The 12,063-nt window shown below is 41.9% G+C and overlaps 1 protein-coding gene across 4 annotated transcripts in view; it reads right to left on the bottom strand.

The window, feature by feature from the left end:
* Window positions 1–67: 67 nt before the first annotated feature.
* erbin (erbb2 interacting protein) overlaps window positions 68–12,063 on the bottom strand; it is a 47,234-nt gene continuing 35,238 nt past the window's right edge. Inside the window, exons 15-26 of one of the 4 annotated variants that reach the window (XM_046375005.1) lie at window positions 10,138–10,259; window positions 9,369–9,542; window positions 9,016–9,198; window positions 8,785–8,899; window positions 8,505–8,679; window positions 6,886–8,404; window positions 5,881–6,024; window positions 4,418–4,474; window positions 4,089–4,211; window positions 3,749–3,841; window positions 3,578–3,652; window positions 68–3,483 (exon numbers count right to left, since the gene is read on the bottom strand). In XM_046375005.1, the coding sequence (XP_046230961.1) occupies window positions 3,376–3,483; window positions 3,578–3,652; window positions 3,749–3,841; window positions 4,089–4,211; window positions 4,418–4,474; window positions 5,881–6,024; window positions 6,886–8,404; window positions 8,505–8,679; window positions 8,785–8,899; window positions 9,016–9,198; window positions 9,369–9,542; window positions 10,138–10,259 (2,888 nt within the window). In that variant the 3' untranslated portion in view covers window positions 68–3,375. Of the gene's footprint in view, window positions 3,484–3,577; window positions 3,653–3,748; window positions 3,842–4,088; window positions 4,257–4,417; window positions 4,475–5,880; window positions 6,025–6,885; window positions 8,405–8,504; window positions 8,680–8,784; window positions 8,900–9,015; window positions 9,199–9,368; window positions 9,543–10,137; window positions 10,260–12,063 lie in introns of all 4 variants that reach the window. The other 3 variants (XM_046375004.1, XM_046375007.1, XM_046375006.1) reach the window with 3 other exon arrangements.

Genomic DNA, 12,063 nt, shown 5'->3' with positions numbered 1-12,063 from the left:
TTATTCATTTACTGTAGCGGTTAAAAAGAGAAAACCAGAGAGTGAAAAGAAGACCAAAGAAGCCTCATTAAAGAGCATTAGTTTTATTTTCCACAGGTTACTTCAGAAACAGGTAATTATGTACAAAATCTGGAATGTTGGATAAATGCATATCAATCATGATCTCATGGTGGCTGTTTCCAGAGAAACCTTTAGAAATACACTAGCTATACATTAAAACGGGTGCCTCTGCATTGCAATTTATTGCTGGTTTTACAATCGCAAGTCACTAATGCCATTATTAATTTTTTTTCTCAACTGTTTTAAAGTATTTACAATTTGATTAGTAAGGTCTAAAAACCACAGAAGACTGCTAAATAAATAAGAGAGCATTAAAAAAACAAAAAACAGACCAATGTGGATGAAGAAAATGTGACGCGTTTTATGTCCCAAGATTGTCTATAATGTCAGACTGTATTTTTTGCCATGAATATAAAGTGACCATTACACCCTAGAAGCCTCCCCCCACCCCACCTCCCAAGCTTAGAAAGTAAACAGAAAATCACCAACAAAATTAATAAAAATAATACAAACAATTCATCTGTGTAAAACACTACATGTTCTGTGAGACATTTTGGGAAATGCACGTTACATGTTCATTTTCCTGTGAATAAAATTTTAGATTCAGCTTAAAAATCAAGGGTACGGCTTAATTTAGAAGCGCTACCTTTATAAAACAGTGTGATTATTATTAAAGGGACAATTAATTTTGCTGATGACCACCAGCGTTTTCGTTTTGGTTCGACAGTGCCACAAGCACGAAAATACATGTCAAACGTAAGAGGGAGAATACAGAGATGACAATCTGCTGTAAACAAGTTGAGGGAACGCTACCTGTTGAAACACCGCAGGCTGAAATGATTTTACATATTGTACAAACAATTCAGTGGTTAGAATTTATATTCGTGGGGGCCATTTCTTAGGATGCGAATGCTATCATTTCCATTTCTTCTGGAAACACGTCTCACTGAATAGTTATTTACAAGTGAATGAATATAAAAAGAGAGAGACATGAAGTGGACACGCTTTTCCTTCTGACAAACATCAGGAATGTTTTGAGATGCAGCTTTGACTGGATCCATTTTCTGCCCCCCCAAACTCTTTAAGTTGGTTATTTTGCCCAGATGAACATCAGGAGTTGAGATAATCTAAGCGACTAACAGTAAAAAGCCTTGGGCAAAGTGACACAAACATTCACTTTTACACAATTCAGAGAAATGTTTCCTTCTTTCTTAAGCACTATTATATATATTTCCGGTGCTATTTCATTAAAAAAAAAAAGAAAAAAAAAAGAAAAAATTCTTTTCACAATATAAAAATCATGTAAAATCATCAGGGATTACTAAAAGGTTGTTTTAAAAATGTTATCTGATGTTGTTGTTTTTTTTCTCTGAATGAAAATAAAGGCTTTACATATTGCTCTGAAGCCATTATGCTGCTAATGTTCTCAGAATGTTGTGAATATGTGAATATATTGCTTGGGCTCTGGGGTCAAAGGTCCTCCCCTGTTCAAACAGTTCAAGGTCTATGGCACTTGACAATTTGATTCTCCCAACTCTGTACAGCAAACAGATCGAGGAAACTGCTCCAAAGTGATAAAGAGTAAAAAGCATGATAATCACACGTACAGACCCAAAAGGCAAACGGTGGTCTTCTCCCATGTAAAAAAAACAGAAAAAGAAAAAAGTGATAGATGTTGAAACCCCTACAAAACAAAGACTCAAGTCACCGACGGCTGCCTGATAGATGAAGCCCTTAAAAAAAATAAAACACGAGTGAAACGCTGACATGTTCTTTCTAGTTCAATCATCTTTCCGAGTTGTCTCCTGCGTTTGCCTTCTGTCCACAATTTCTGAACTTGCTTTGGTTAACTAGCATAACCGCCTTGTTTTCTCTACTTAAAAAGGACAGTTTGGACATTTTGGGAAATCCGCTTACCAGAGAAGGCCGATATCTACCACTAAGCATTTTCTTTTAAAACAATACTCCTCCTTAATGTCATGTCCGCTGTAAAGTGGTATCGGTTGCAGATCCGTAACATCATTTTCCTTCCGGCACATCGGAATTTTAGCAATGAACAAGTTATGTTTCATTTTGTGTAATAAGTACAAAAAACAGAGGTTTAAAACTGACAGTCTGCTGTCTTAGCTAAGAGTTTGTCATTGACTGAGTCAGCCCCGACAAAAAAATAGTTTGGCACATAAACATGAAATTAATTCATGAGCTTTAGAGGTGCTGGTTGGTGGATTTACATTTAGTCACGTTAGCCATCCTTTCCTCTCCGTTTCACGAGAGCTTCAGTCTTCTCCTGTCGCACCTCGTCTCAAAGTGAACAACGCATTTCCCAAAATGTCAAACGTTTGCCTCAAACCAAAAGTTCTGACAGGCAAAACAGATTAAGGCTGAGCAAACACACACTGCATCTCTCTTCTCCTGTTTCCCAAATATTTGAATTTCCCTTCCGTTTCCCAGTCTCTTTAAACGGTCACATGCAGACTGCATTCCTTCAAACATCAGAGAGGCTCATTTACATTGTGAAGGATGTTTCCCGCACAGCTCAGGTAGTGGTCCGGTTAGGTGATATGCCAAGCAGCTGCTGTGAGGGGATACGCAGGAAGGTCTCATGACAGAATTGTGTCTGTATGCTGGAGTTTGTTCACAGGTTTAACGGAAGCAGGGGTGGATGATTTCCTCCTCTCACTCTTGGATTTTGTAAAAGAAACAAAAAAAATCTCTTTTCGAAAAATGAAGTCAAACTCCTCCTCGATCGACATTCGTGTCCACATGAATAGCACATAACATTGTCCTCCATAAAAGATCCCACGGCAGACCAGAAAGTGGTTTCAACATCTTGAATAGAAAGGTTAAAAAAAAAAGAAAAGGCAAACTGGATGACAGAAGAGAGGGAGCCCTGCCCCCCAGTGGCCAATTCGTGTCAATCCGCAGAAGTAAAACCTAATTTATGATAAAAGGATTTATGAGAAAAAAACAAAAACAAAAAAAGATGATCTGTACAGAGACCACAGTAATTATTTGCTTCAGAGCAGGTTGTATCTTCAGCTTCTTTTGTATAAAAATATATATACCACAGTGATGGCCTTTTGAGGACTCGTACTCGCAGAGGTTTGCTGCAGTCTCGCTTTGATCCACTACATTCAGTGGTTTTCCCCGTTTAATCAAGGCTATGAAGATGTCTACTATAAATAGTCCCGTCAGGTATCAACAAATCAGTCTCCTCTGTGTATAAAAATATGAGAGTCAACATAAAGTTATACGTCCGTCTCTCTTCTTGTGTCGTCCCCCCCACCCCGACTGCCCTTTAGAGGTCAGTTGAGTCTATGCTTGCACCTCTCTGATGATAGTCAAATCCACAGTGTTTGGAAATGTCTTCAGGAGGGACACTGCATTCCCATGATCAATATTCACAAAGCTGTAGCCATTTGCCTGTGAGAAAAGAAAAGACACATGAAGAAAAACCCGAACAGACCTTTGATTAACGAGAAAAGGTTTGCGACATTCTGTACAGACAGCAGAATACCTGGATAATTTTATCTCCAGGCTGAAGAACCTTGGATGCCGGCCCCTCAGGCTGAACCCTTGTCACAAATATACCCTGAAATCAAAGTTGCATAGAGTTTTTCCCAAATACAATTCAGTTTCTGTGAAAAATAATCAACAAGTAATACATATTTTATTTTTTTTATTTTACATTGTCATCTGGGTGAAAAGGATTTCCCCGGCCTCCAACACCTCCTGATATACTGAAACCGAGCTCTGGATTCTTCTCCACTTTCACACGGATCTGAAACGCACCCACACACTTTCATTAGCCATTTTTACCCCACCATTCATGGTTTATTACACAATATTTCTGCATTAGTCTTGAAACTACAAGCAAGATGTTAGGGGCCAAGCGTTTTCTGAACCAGCTTGGCGTATGAAACAAAATCACAGTAATTCTGGTGAATGAGGAGGAAAATCCCAACCTTTGAGGAAAAATGGTTTTATAGCATTTCTTCAAGTAATTTCACACAAGCACCGCACTTCACCTCTTGCTGCAGCGAGTCGTGTGGGACGCGTGGGGGCCCCGGTGGCTGATGGGAGACTTTGAGCATCAGGTAATCGATGAGCTGCTCTCTGGAAGGGTGGCGGGCCATGGACGACTGGCTCACCTGAGGACGAACAGAAGGGCCCATCTGACCATTCATCAAAGGCACCTTCAACAAAAACACACAGTGATGAACAAATGTAACTTTTTTTTTTGACTCACTGGTGTTGTATTACTACAGTAAGCTCTTCAAACAGCCTTAAGTTTGAAATTCTGACAATCACATTTTTGCTCTGCAGCCAACAGCCTGTATGTAAGTATTAAACCTACTTTTCTGTGGGGGTCCAGGGTGTAGCTTTGTTGCCCTTGAGGACCCAACACATCATCCTGAAAGCAAAGACAGGGATGATTAACACCATGCTCGAACCTCACTCAGTTGAAACTCATTTGTAATAAAGAACAATAGGCAAGACAGACAATTAGATATTAACATGAACATTTTTCATGTCTGGTAATGACATTCAGATGAGAGAAGAGGGACACATTTCATTAAATATGATGGTAAACTGAGATTAAACTGTGCTTAGTTTCTATAGAGACACTAAGCAGCATGTAAATCTCAATATTAGCTTGTCAGAGATAAATGAATCTTAAATGTTAAGTGGGGAAGGGGTGACACAACACTCTCAGACATCACAAACTTTATCTTTCTCCTCTACAGGTTCTAATGCCCACTTTCTAAACCACTTAGACTTCTCACTTACTTCTCCCACTTACCTTTGGCAAACACAGTTTTCATCCCCCCACACAGTGAGAGGTTATGAACTGATCAAAAGTTGAAGTGAAGATGATAAATGAGGATAATAAAGAATTAAAGTGCAGTTAGAGGAGAGGGGAATCATTGTTGCTGAGAGGCAGTGAAATCACAGGATGTGAGTGTGGCAGGCTGGACGGATAACACACACACACACACATTGGGATGACAATTATGATGTTAAAGAACCTGGCAGGTTTAAAAGGGGGCGTTTTGTACCATACAAGATATTCAATTACATATTTTTATAATTAATTACATATAATTACATGTTTACAATTACGTATCTGAAAAATTAAAATGGACTCAAATAAAGGCAGGCTTTCTTTAAGAAAGACTCTTCTGAAGAAGCTTGATTTCCTCAAACGAGTCTGTTACAGATCAGACCTTAGGGTGACACGTTGGAGGCAGAAAAATACAGATGTGCTGTGAACGCGTCACTAAAATACAAGCCACTCACTGCACAATGACAAGACAAGCATTTTACTTGCTCGTTACTTAAAGTAGACATAATGGATTATGCCACGCACAGCCTATATGTTTCCAGAGGAAGTATTTTAAACAGATTTTAAATAATTCTGATTTTATCAGAGAGGTTATTAAAACCACTATACCAATGAAGATGATGGTACAAAAAAGAAATTAAGAAGGCCCCTTTTAAGCAAACTGCATTACGCTAGGAGGAGCTACACAACAACATAAAATCACGTTTCCTTAGTTTAAGAAGACCAAATGCACTAGACGGGGTTTGTGGTCATGAGAAATCAGACGTTAGGAGATGCGTACATACTTTCGCTTGCTTATAAAAGGACAAGTGAAAGATGACTGAGGGTCAGTGATCACTTCTCAACATCGAGGAGAGAAGGAAATACACATTTTAAAAAAAAACATCTTCTAAAAAGGATGTGAAACTAGCAGGAACTGGAAGCCCCGGCTTAGCGTGAGCTGCAGGAGCTAACTTCAAGGTCACAGTACTCACACAGAAGCCCAGAGCTCCGTAGGGCTGTCCGTCCCTGGCACTAAAGACCAGGGACCCTTGGCTGGCATGCATATCCCTACAGCTGCCGTAGTGAGACCAGCTCAGCGGAGCAATATTGGAATTATAGGAGCGAGAGAGGGCATTCTGAACAGAGGGACGACATGGAACAACCAGCACCAACAGACAGCCAGCGGAGGCCATGCAATCCACCAAATGAGTGTTGACATAAAAAGACACAACAAAAAGGTTTACAGCATATACAGACAAACATGCAGTGAATCAGAAATATTTTGCATACAGATGGGTTAGTAGGCTTTGGTGAACTTACAACTACATATTAAGGGTCAGTTCCCCCAAATATCCATAATGGTGTCTAGACATACAGACAGTTTTGGTTGTATTGGTTTTGAGACACTCAAATATAACAAAGGGCTCTGATAGTTTCATTTAGGATCCGTTTCCAAGTTGGTAAAATAACCACATTTGTTTAACTCAGCAGCCAATCCTTTATCGAGTCTTTCACTTACAAGGTCTTGTAGATAAGACTCTTTTGCCTCTTTGATGCTAGAGGCATCTGGTAAGAGATACAAAAACTGGTGATGTCACTCATCATTACATTTGTGACAAGACTGACCTACAGACTGAACCTGGTGGAATGGACCAGCATAACTTCACAGAAGTCAGCCGCCTAAGAGATGTCTTTAATCCCTCACCCAAAGAAAATACCTACAAATATTTGACAGGGAATTCAATGCTTCATTCCTACCCTTATACAATGGAGGTGAACATAACTTTGTGACACTGAAACACTAAATTGCACTTGCAATTAAAAAAAAAACAGCAGCATTCTTCCAAGAATTTCTTCTTATTCAAATGATGTTGTGTTGGTCTTAAAGCTGTTGGCCTCATAAGAGTGATCTACATTTTACACTACTGCAAGAAATGGTTAAACACCCACAATTACTTCCTGAAACTGAAATAGTAAGCTAATAATTTTTTTTTTACCTTTTCCATTTTCTTGGCCTCGATGTGCCGCATCACCTGGTCTCTCCAGTCAGCTGGGACCCTTCCTGCTCCCCCGGACACCTGTCCAGGCCCATCCAGCAGCGAGTGCTCAGACTTCACTCTGGTATTGGGCCTCTTGCTGGGGCTGCCGTGCTGGTAGTTGAAATCGCTGACAGACATGGTCCTCTCTGGAAGCTCGTGCGGCTGCGGCCTGGCGCTATGAGGCCTGGAAGCTCCGGGTACGTCGATGCTATAAGTGCGAGCCGACAGGGGCCTCTGCATGGCGTGGCTCATTGCCAGCGGCCCCCTGGCGAGGGTGTGAATGTCCCTATATGTCATGTATTCCCCATCAGGCACCTGCATGCGCCTCGGATCACCCATGGAGACTGTGGAGGCAGTGCTGCTTTGCCTCTGCAGAGTGCTGCTTCTGGACTGACCTCCAGCAGAATGAAGTCTCTCCATAGACCACATGTCCCCAGAGGCTTTGGGACCCATGGATGGCCCCCTCTGCTGGGGTTGCAAAGGGTAGGGAGGTGCCTGATTACGGTTGGAGTAGTTGGTGTTGGCTAGTGAATGTGGAGGAGGAGGGAGGTAGCCTTGGTGCTCTGGGGCCATGGGCGTCCTCTGGGCCCACAGGCCCTCTTTAGGCATGGCACTGCTTGTGTACTGTATGTTGTACTGAGGAGGAGCGATGCCCATGGCCATGCTGGAGGAGGTTGGATATCTGCTGGTGCTGGCAGGAGGCTTGGAGGAGGAGAGCAGGTCTGAGGAAGATGCAGAGGAGCTGGGGTAGACCTGGAGAGTCTGGTCGTTGAGTAACTGACTTGCTGATTTGCTCCTGACTATGCTCTGGCCCTGTGCTCCAGGCCCTGGGCCTGCTCCTGCCATCCTCGTCATTATGGCTGAGTCATAGGAGTCCCCATCCCCATCAAAGGAGTACAGCTTCATGCCTCCTGTTTCTATGTTGCTGACACTGTGAGATTTCATCACCTGTGGGGGATGTCCCCTTTTCTCTGGAGACAGTTCCTCTGTGCTGCGAGACAGAGACATGTCACTGCTGGCTGTCACGCCTGTCGAGGCCACATGCACAGCAGATGTCTCGACTCTCACTGCTTGGCTTTTGTTCCCCAGACTATTGATGCAGTCACTGACCTGCTGATTTCCATTCAGAAAATGCTCCATGTTGTCATTGCTAAAATCCTGCTTTCTGTCCAAGTCCTGGGTTACAGAACCATTCTTGGTTTTGTCCACCTCGTCCAGCTGAACCATGTTGTCTGTTGGCAACTTGGACACATTCATATTAATCTGGTCCCACTTGGTGTAGGTTTCTCCCATGCCGTTGTTAATTCCCTTCTCAATGAAGGCCAGCCTGGCCTCCATAGACAGGTCATAGTCACCCATTTTCTCCGACGGGATCTGCTGGGTTTTCAAAAAGGCCTGAAGGGACGTTTCGGAGCCATTGCCATTATGAAGGAGTGGGGTGGTGTCTTTAGACTGGTTCATATTTTCATCTTCTTGCCTAAAATACAGAACAAGGACGTACATCAGATTTGGTAATGACAGCAGGAAGAAGACTCTCCTTTGTACTCCACATTAACTGGTTGAAAAATGGTACTAACCGGCTTTTGGGTAGGAAGGGCATCTTCGCCTCTCTCTCAGGGGTGCACAGAGAGTTGTCCTGACTGCTGTCCGTGGTCAGAGACACTGAGTCAGACATGCGTGATGGAGACGAACAGTTACTGTTGTTCTGGTTGCTGTTGGCCACCGTCTCGTCCAGCAAAGAGTCTGCGTCATCTGTTAACCGAAAATATCTCTGTTAGTGTGCTGTACCTAAGCACTGTTTGTCAAGTTTAATTTTGCAATAAAAATATATTTGAAAGCACTCAAACTAATTGTTACCTTTTTTGTCTTTACTTAAAGTCACTACTTTAGGCTGGTTGATGGAGATCTCAATAAGAGGAGGTCTCATCTCGGCAATTTTCATCTCTTCTTCATCAGACAGCTCTTCAGAATCCTAGCGACAAACACAATAGTTCTCTTGAAGCTGCATTTGAAACTACAAAATGCATTTGCTGTATTTCTTGTTTGTGAAACAGTGAATTAATTTAGAGTGCTACATATTTAGAGTACCTCAAGTGTGTCCTCGTGGTTCATCGTAGAGGTCCCTGAAGATTTGAGCGGGACTTTCTGAGAGCTGAAAGACTCTGAGGTGTCTCTTGATTCCGGTACAGATGGGTTTTGGGCTTGTGGGTTGGTAGATACATGGGGCTCCACATCTGGCACCACACCGTTAGGACACTGGGCCTCTATCACCTGCAAAAAAAGACAGGGGTGGTCACTTGTTTATCAAAAACGGTTCTTCACTTGCATGTAGGATATGCTGTTCTGTTTGTTTGATAGGAACTAAAGCAAGCCAAAACAGACAAAAAATTAAAGTGACAGATTTCATTCCAAGGAAAATATCTCATTTAGCTAATGCTGACCTTAACTCCCACATCCTGTACGCCAATGTGGTTCCTCTCAATTGGTTTTGCATCTTTCCCCGACTCGTCACTCGACTCTTCCTCCTTCAGCCTGTGAGCCACCGACTGGGCTGTCTTCACCATGTTCTTCAGCTCATCTGGGTATGGTGTAGGGTAGCGCTTCAGGTTTCCCTCCTGGATGAGTACAAATAACCACAAACTTACCATTAAAAGCATGAATGATGTATATTAAGTGTCATACAGATAAAAGTCCCATAGATACAAAGGCATTATGGTTGCCTCTGTTGTAACTGTTGTTAAAATATTCACATGAAATCAGTTGCATGAGCGTGAACATTTCTGCTACACAATCCTTTATGATGACAACAATGTAACAAATTTCATTGTCAGTGTATATTTTTACATACACCGAAATCACTGGATTAACTGGACTGAACACACACATGCAACATGCAGTGGAACACAAGAGCAGTGGGCTGCCATTGTCAGGCGCCCGGGGAGCAATTGGAGGTTAAGTGCCTTGCTCAGTGGGCTAATGTGTGTGTGTGTTGAGGGGGGGTGTGAGACGACATTGATTAATCACTCCACCACACCCTATATTTTTTTTCCCTGCCAGTCCAGGGGGGAATCGAACCAGCAACCCTCCGGTCACAAGCTGCTTCTCCAACCTCTAGGCCACAGCTGTTGTCTGCAGTTTGGTTTTTGTAATTTGTATCACCACAATCGTATTTCTCTTCCTCAATTACACAAAGAACTGTTTGACACTAACCCTTGGAGGCGTTTCTCTCTCATCCTTGTCTTCATCGCACTCAAAGGCCACCTGAGCTCGGTGCTTGCGTTGTTCCTCCCAGAGAGCTGGATTAAAGCTCTCAGAGTCAGAGTTGGGGATGTCTGAAATAAAAGCAGAAACCATAAGGAGGATAATTAGTTAGTCTTTAATTGAGGCTTTGCAAGTCACCCCCACTGCGTTTAATTCCAGACTTTGACCACAAGATGGCACAAACACAACACAAGAAAGGCCAACGAATCCAAAGAGCTGGGGAGGAACTTAAAAATCAGGAGTTGACCCCTTTGGCTCAAGCCAAACTATACACTAAATAATTACTGCCAATTGGAATTATTGTTCTAATAAGAAAAGTCCATTTTAAAGTCTGACATACAAAATAATAACATCAGTTAACGTCTGCGCAGCGTTTGCCACTACCAAGCATTCAACTCCATCTCACTCCTTCTGCGTCGCTCCTGCACGACTCCATGACTACATGTTGGGAAGGGCCATGTTTACTGTGAAAATTATAAGGATGCTGCTTTCCTGAAACTCTGCATTGGCATCTTGCATTTGTAATCTGTTCTCTGTTGTTATTTCTGGAACAACAAACCAACCAACAAATTTGAAAGTTAACCAAAAACATCAGTTGTACAAACATACCAAATCCTGCTTTTTTTTCTTTTTTTTTTTTAAAGAAGCTGGCATCATATTCTATTATCAAAAGCCTCAATTTAAGCTTCAAGATATGAGTCAGTTAATCAGTGTGGTGTCAGTTCAGTGACACCCACTGTGTACACAACACACTTGCTAACTAGACTACAATTAGTCGTCGTTATATTGCCTTGCAGTTTACGCCAACTTCTGTCTAGACGTTTTATCCATTTGGGTGAAATTCTGTCATAATTAGCACATGTATTCTTATGTGTTATGGCCAAATACACTGTGAGCTTGACCTCTGACCACCAAAATATAATCAGATCATTCTTGAGTCCAAGTGAATGTTTGTTCCCAATTTCAAGAAATCCCCTCCAGGTGTTCCTGACACATCACATTCTTAATAAAGGGGTATAACCTGAAAACATACTGTGCCCGGCCAAGGCTACCACCTGACCGGAGACATGAGAACAAGTACACATTCCCTAGGAAATAACTATTGTTCATTCTGAAACAACATCAGCTGAGAAAAGACAGCTGATCAAGAGCTCTGACTGTCTACAACTTAGCACACTGTAAGAGACTGTGAACACACACTGGATGACATGAGTCACCTGCTGCGTAGCCTCCATATCAACAAGTTGTAAAACTTAATAATCATAGCAGTCAGGCCTTGACTTCAGCCTCTCAGAAAAACACAAGGAAACTGGCAAAGCACTTCTGGAAAAAGTTGCAGTAGTTTACTATGGAAAATGTCATAAAGCAGGTTACTGGGAGATAAACACAGGAGATAATCTACATGCAGTAACTTGTAAGGGAGGATGTTTTTTTTTTTTTTTTTTTTTGACGATGCTGACATCTCAAAAATCAAGCAGCTGAGTCACTACTATTTCAGTAGTTGAAGCATGTAGACCATGAACTACTGATTACCCTAAAGCCAAGATGCAACAGGGTCAGTGCAAGCTGTCTGGTGTTATAGGAAACCAAACCCAACTAACAGGTGCTTGACAAGAAGACAACTTCTAGTGTTTCTTCTGCAGCTCTGGTCTCAGGTAACGAAGCCCCTCATAAAATATAAATACAGGAATCCTTGCAGGTAGGACTTTTACAATACAGATGGTAGTGGTAGTCAAAGCAGTGCCTGAGAAATGGACAACAAAATAAACTTTATCTAAAAATCAAAATTTGGATGACTTCTGATTAGGCATATCCTTACAAAAACACTTATTTTCCTTCCTTCTTTCATAATATGGACCATCAACTTCTAAAAAA

Source organism: Scatophagus argus, chromosome 20 (assembly GCF_020382885.2).
Source record: "Scatophagus argus isolate fScaArg1 chromosome 20, fScaArg1.pri, whole genome shotgun sequence".
In the NCBI taxonomy this organism is placed as follows: Eukaryota; Metazoa; Chordata; class Actinopteri; family Scatophagidae; genus Scatophagus; species Scatophagus argus.
Note: the sequence above shows the minus strand (reverse complement) of the source record. Positions and strands in the feature narration are given on the sequence as shown.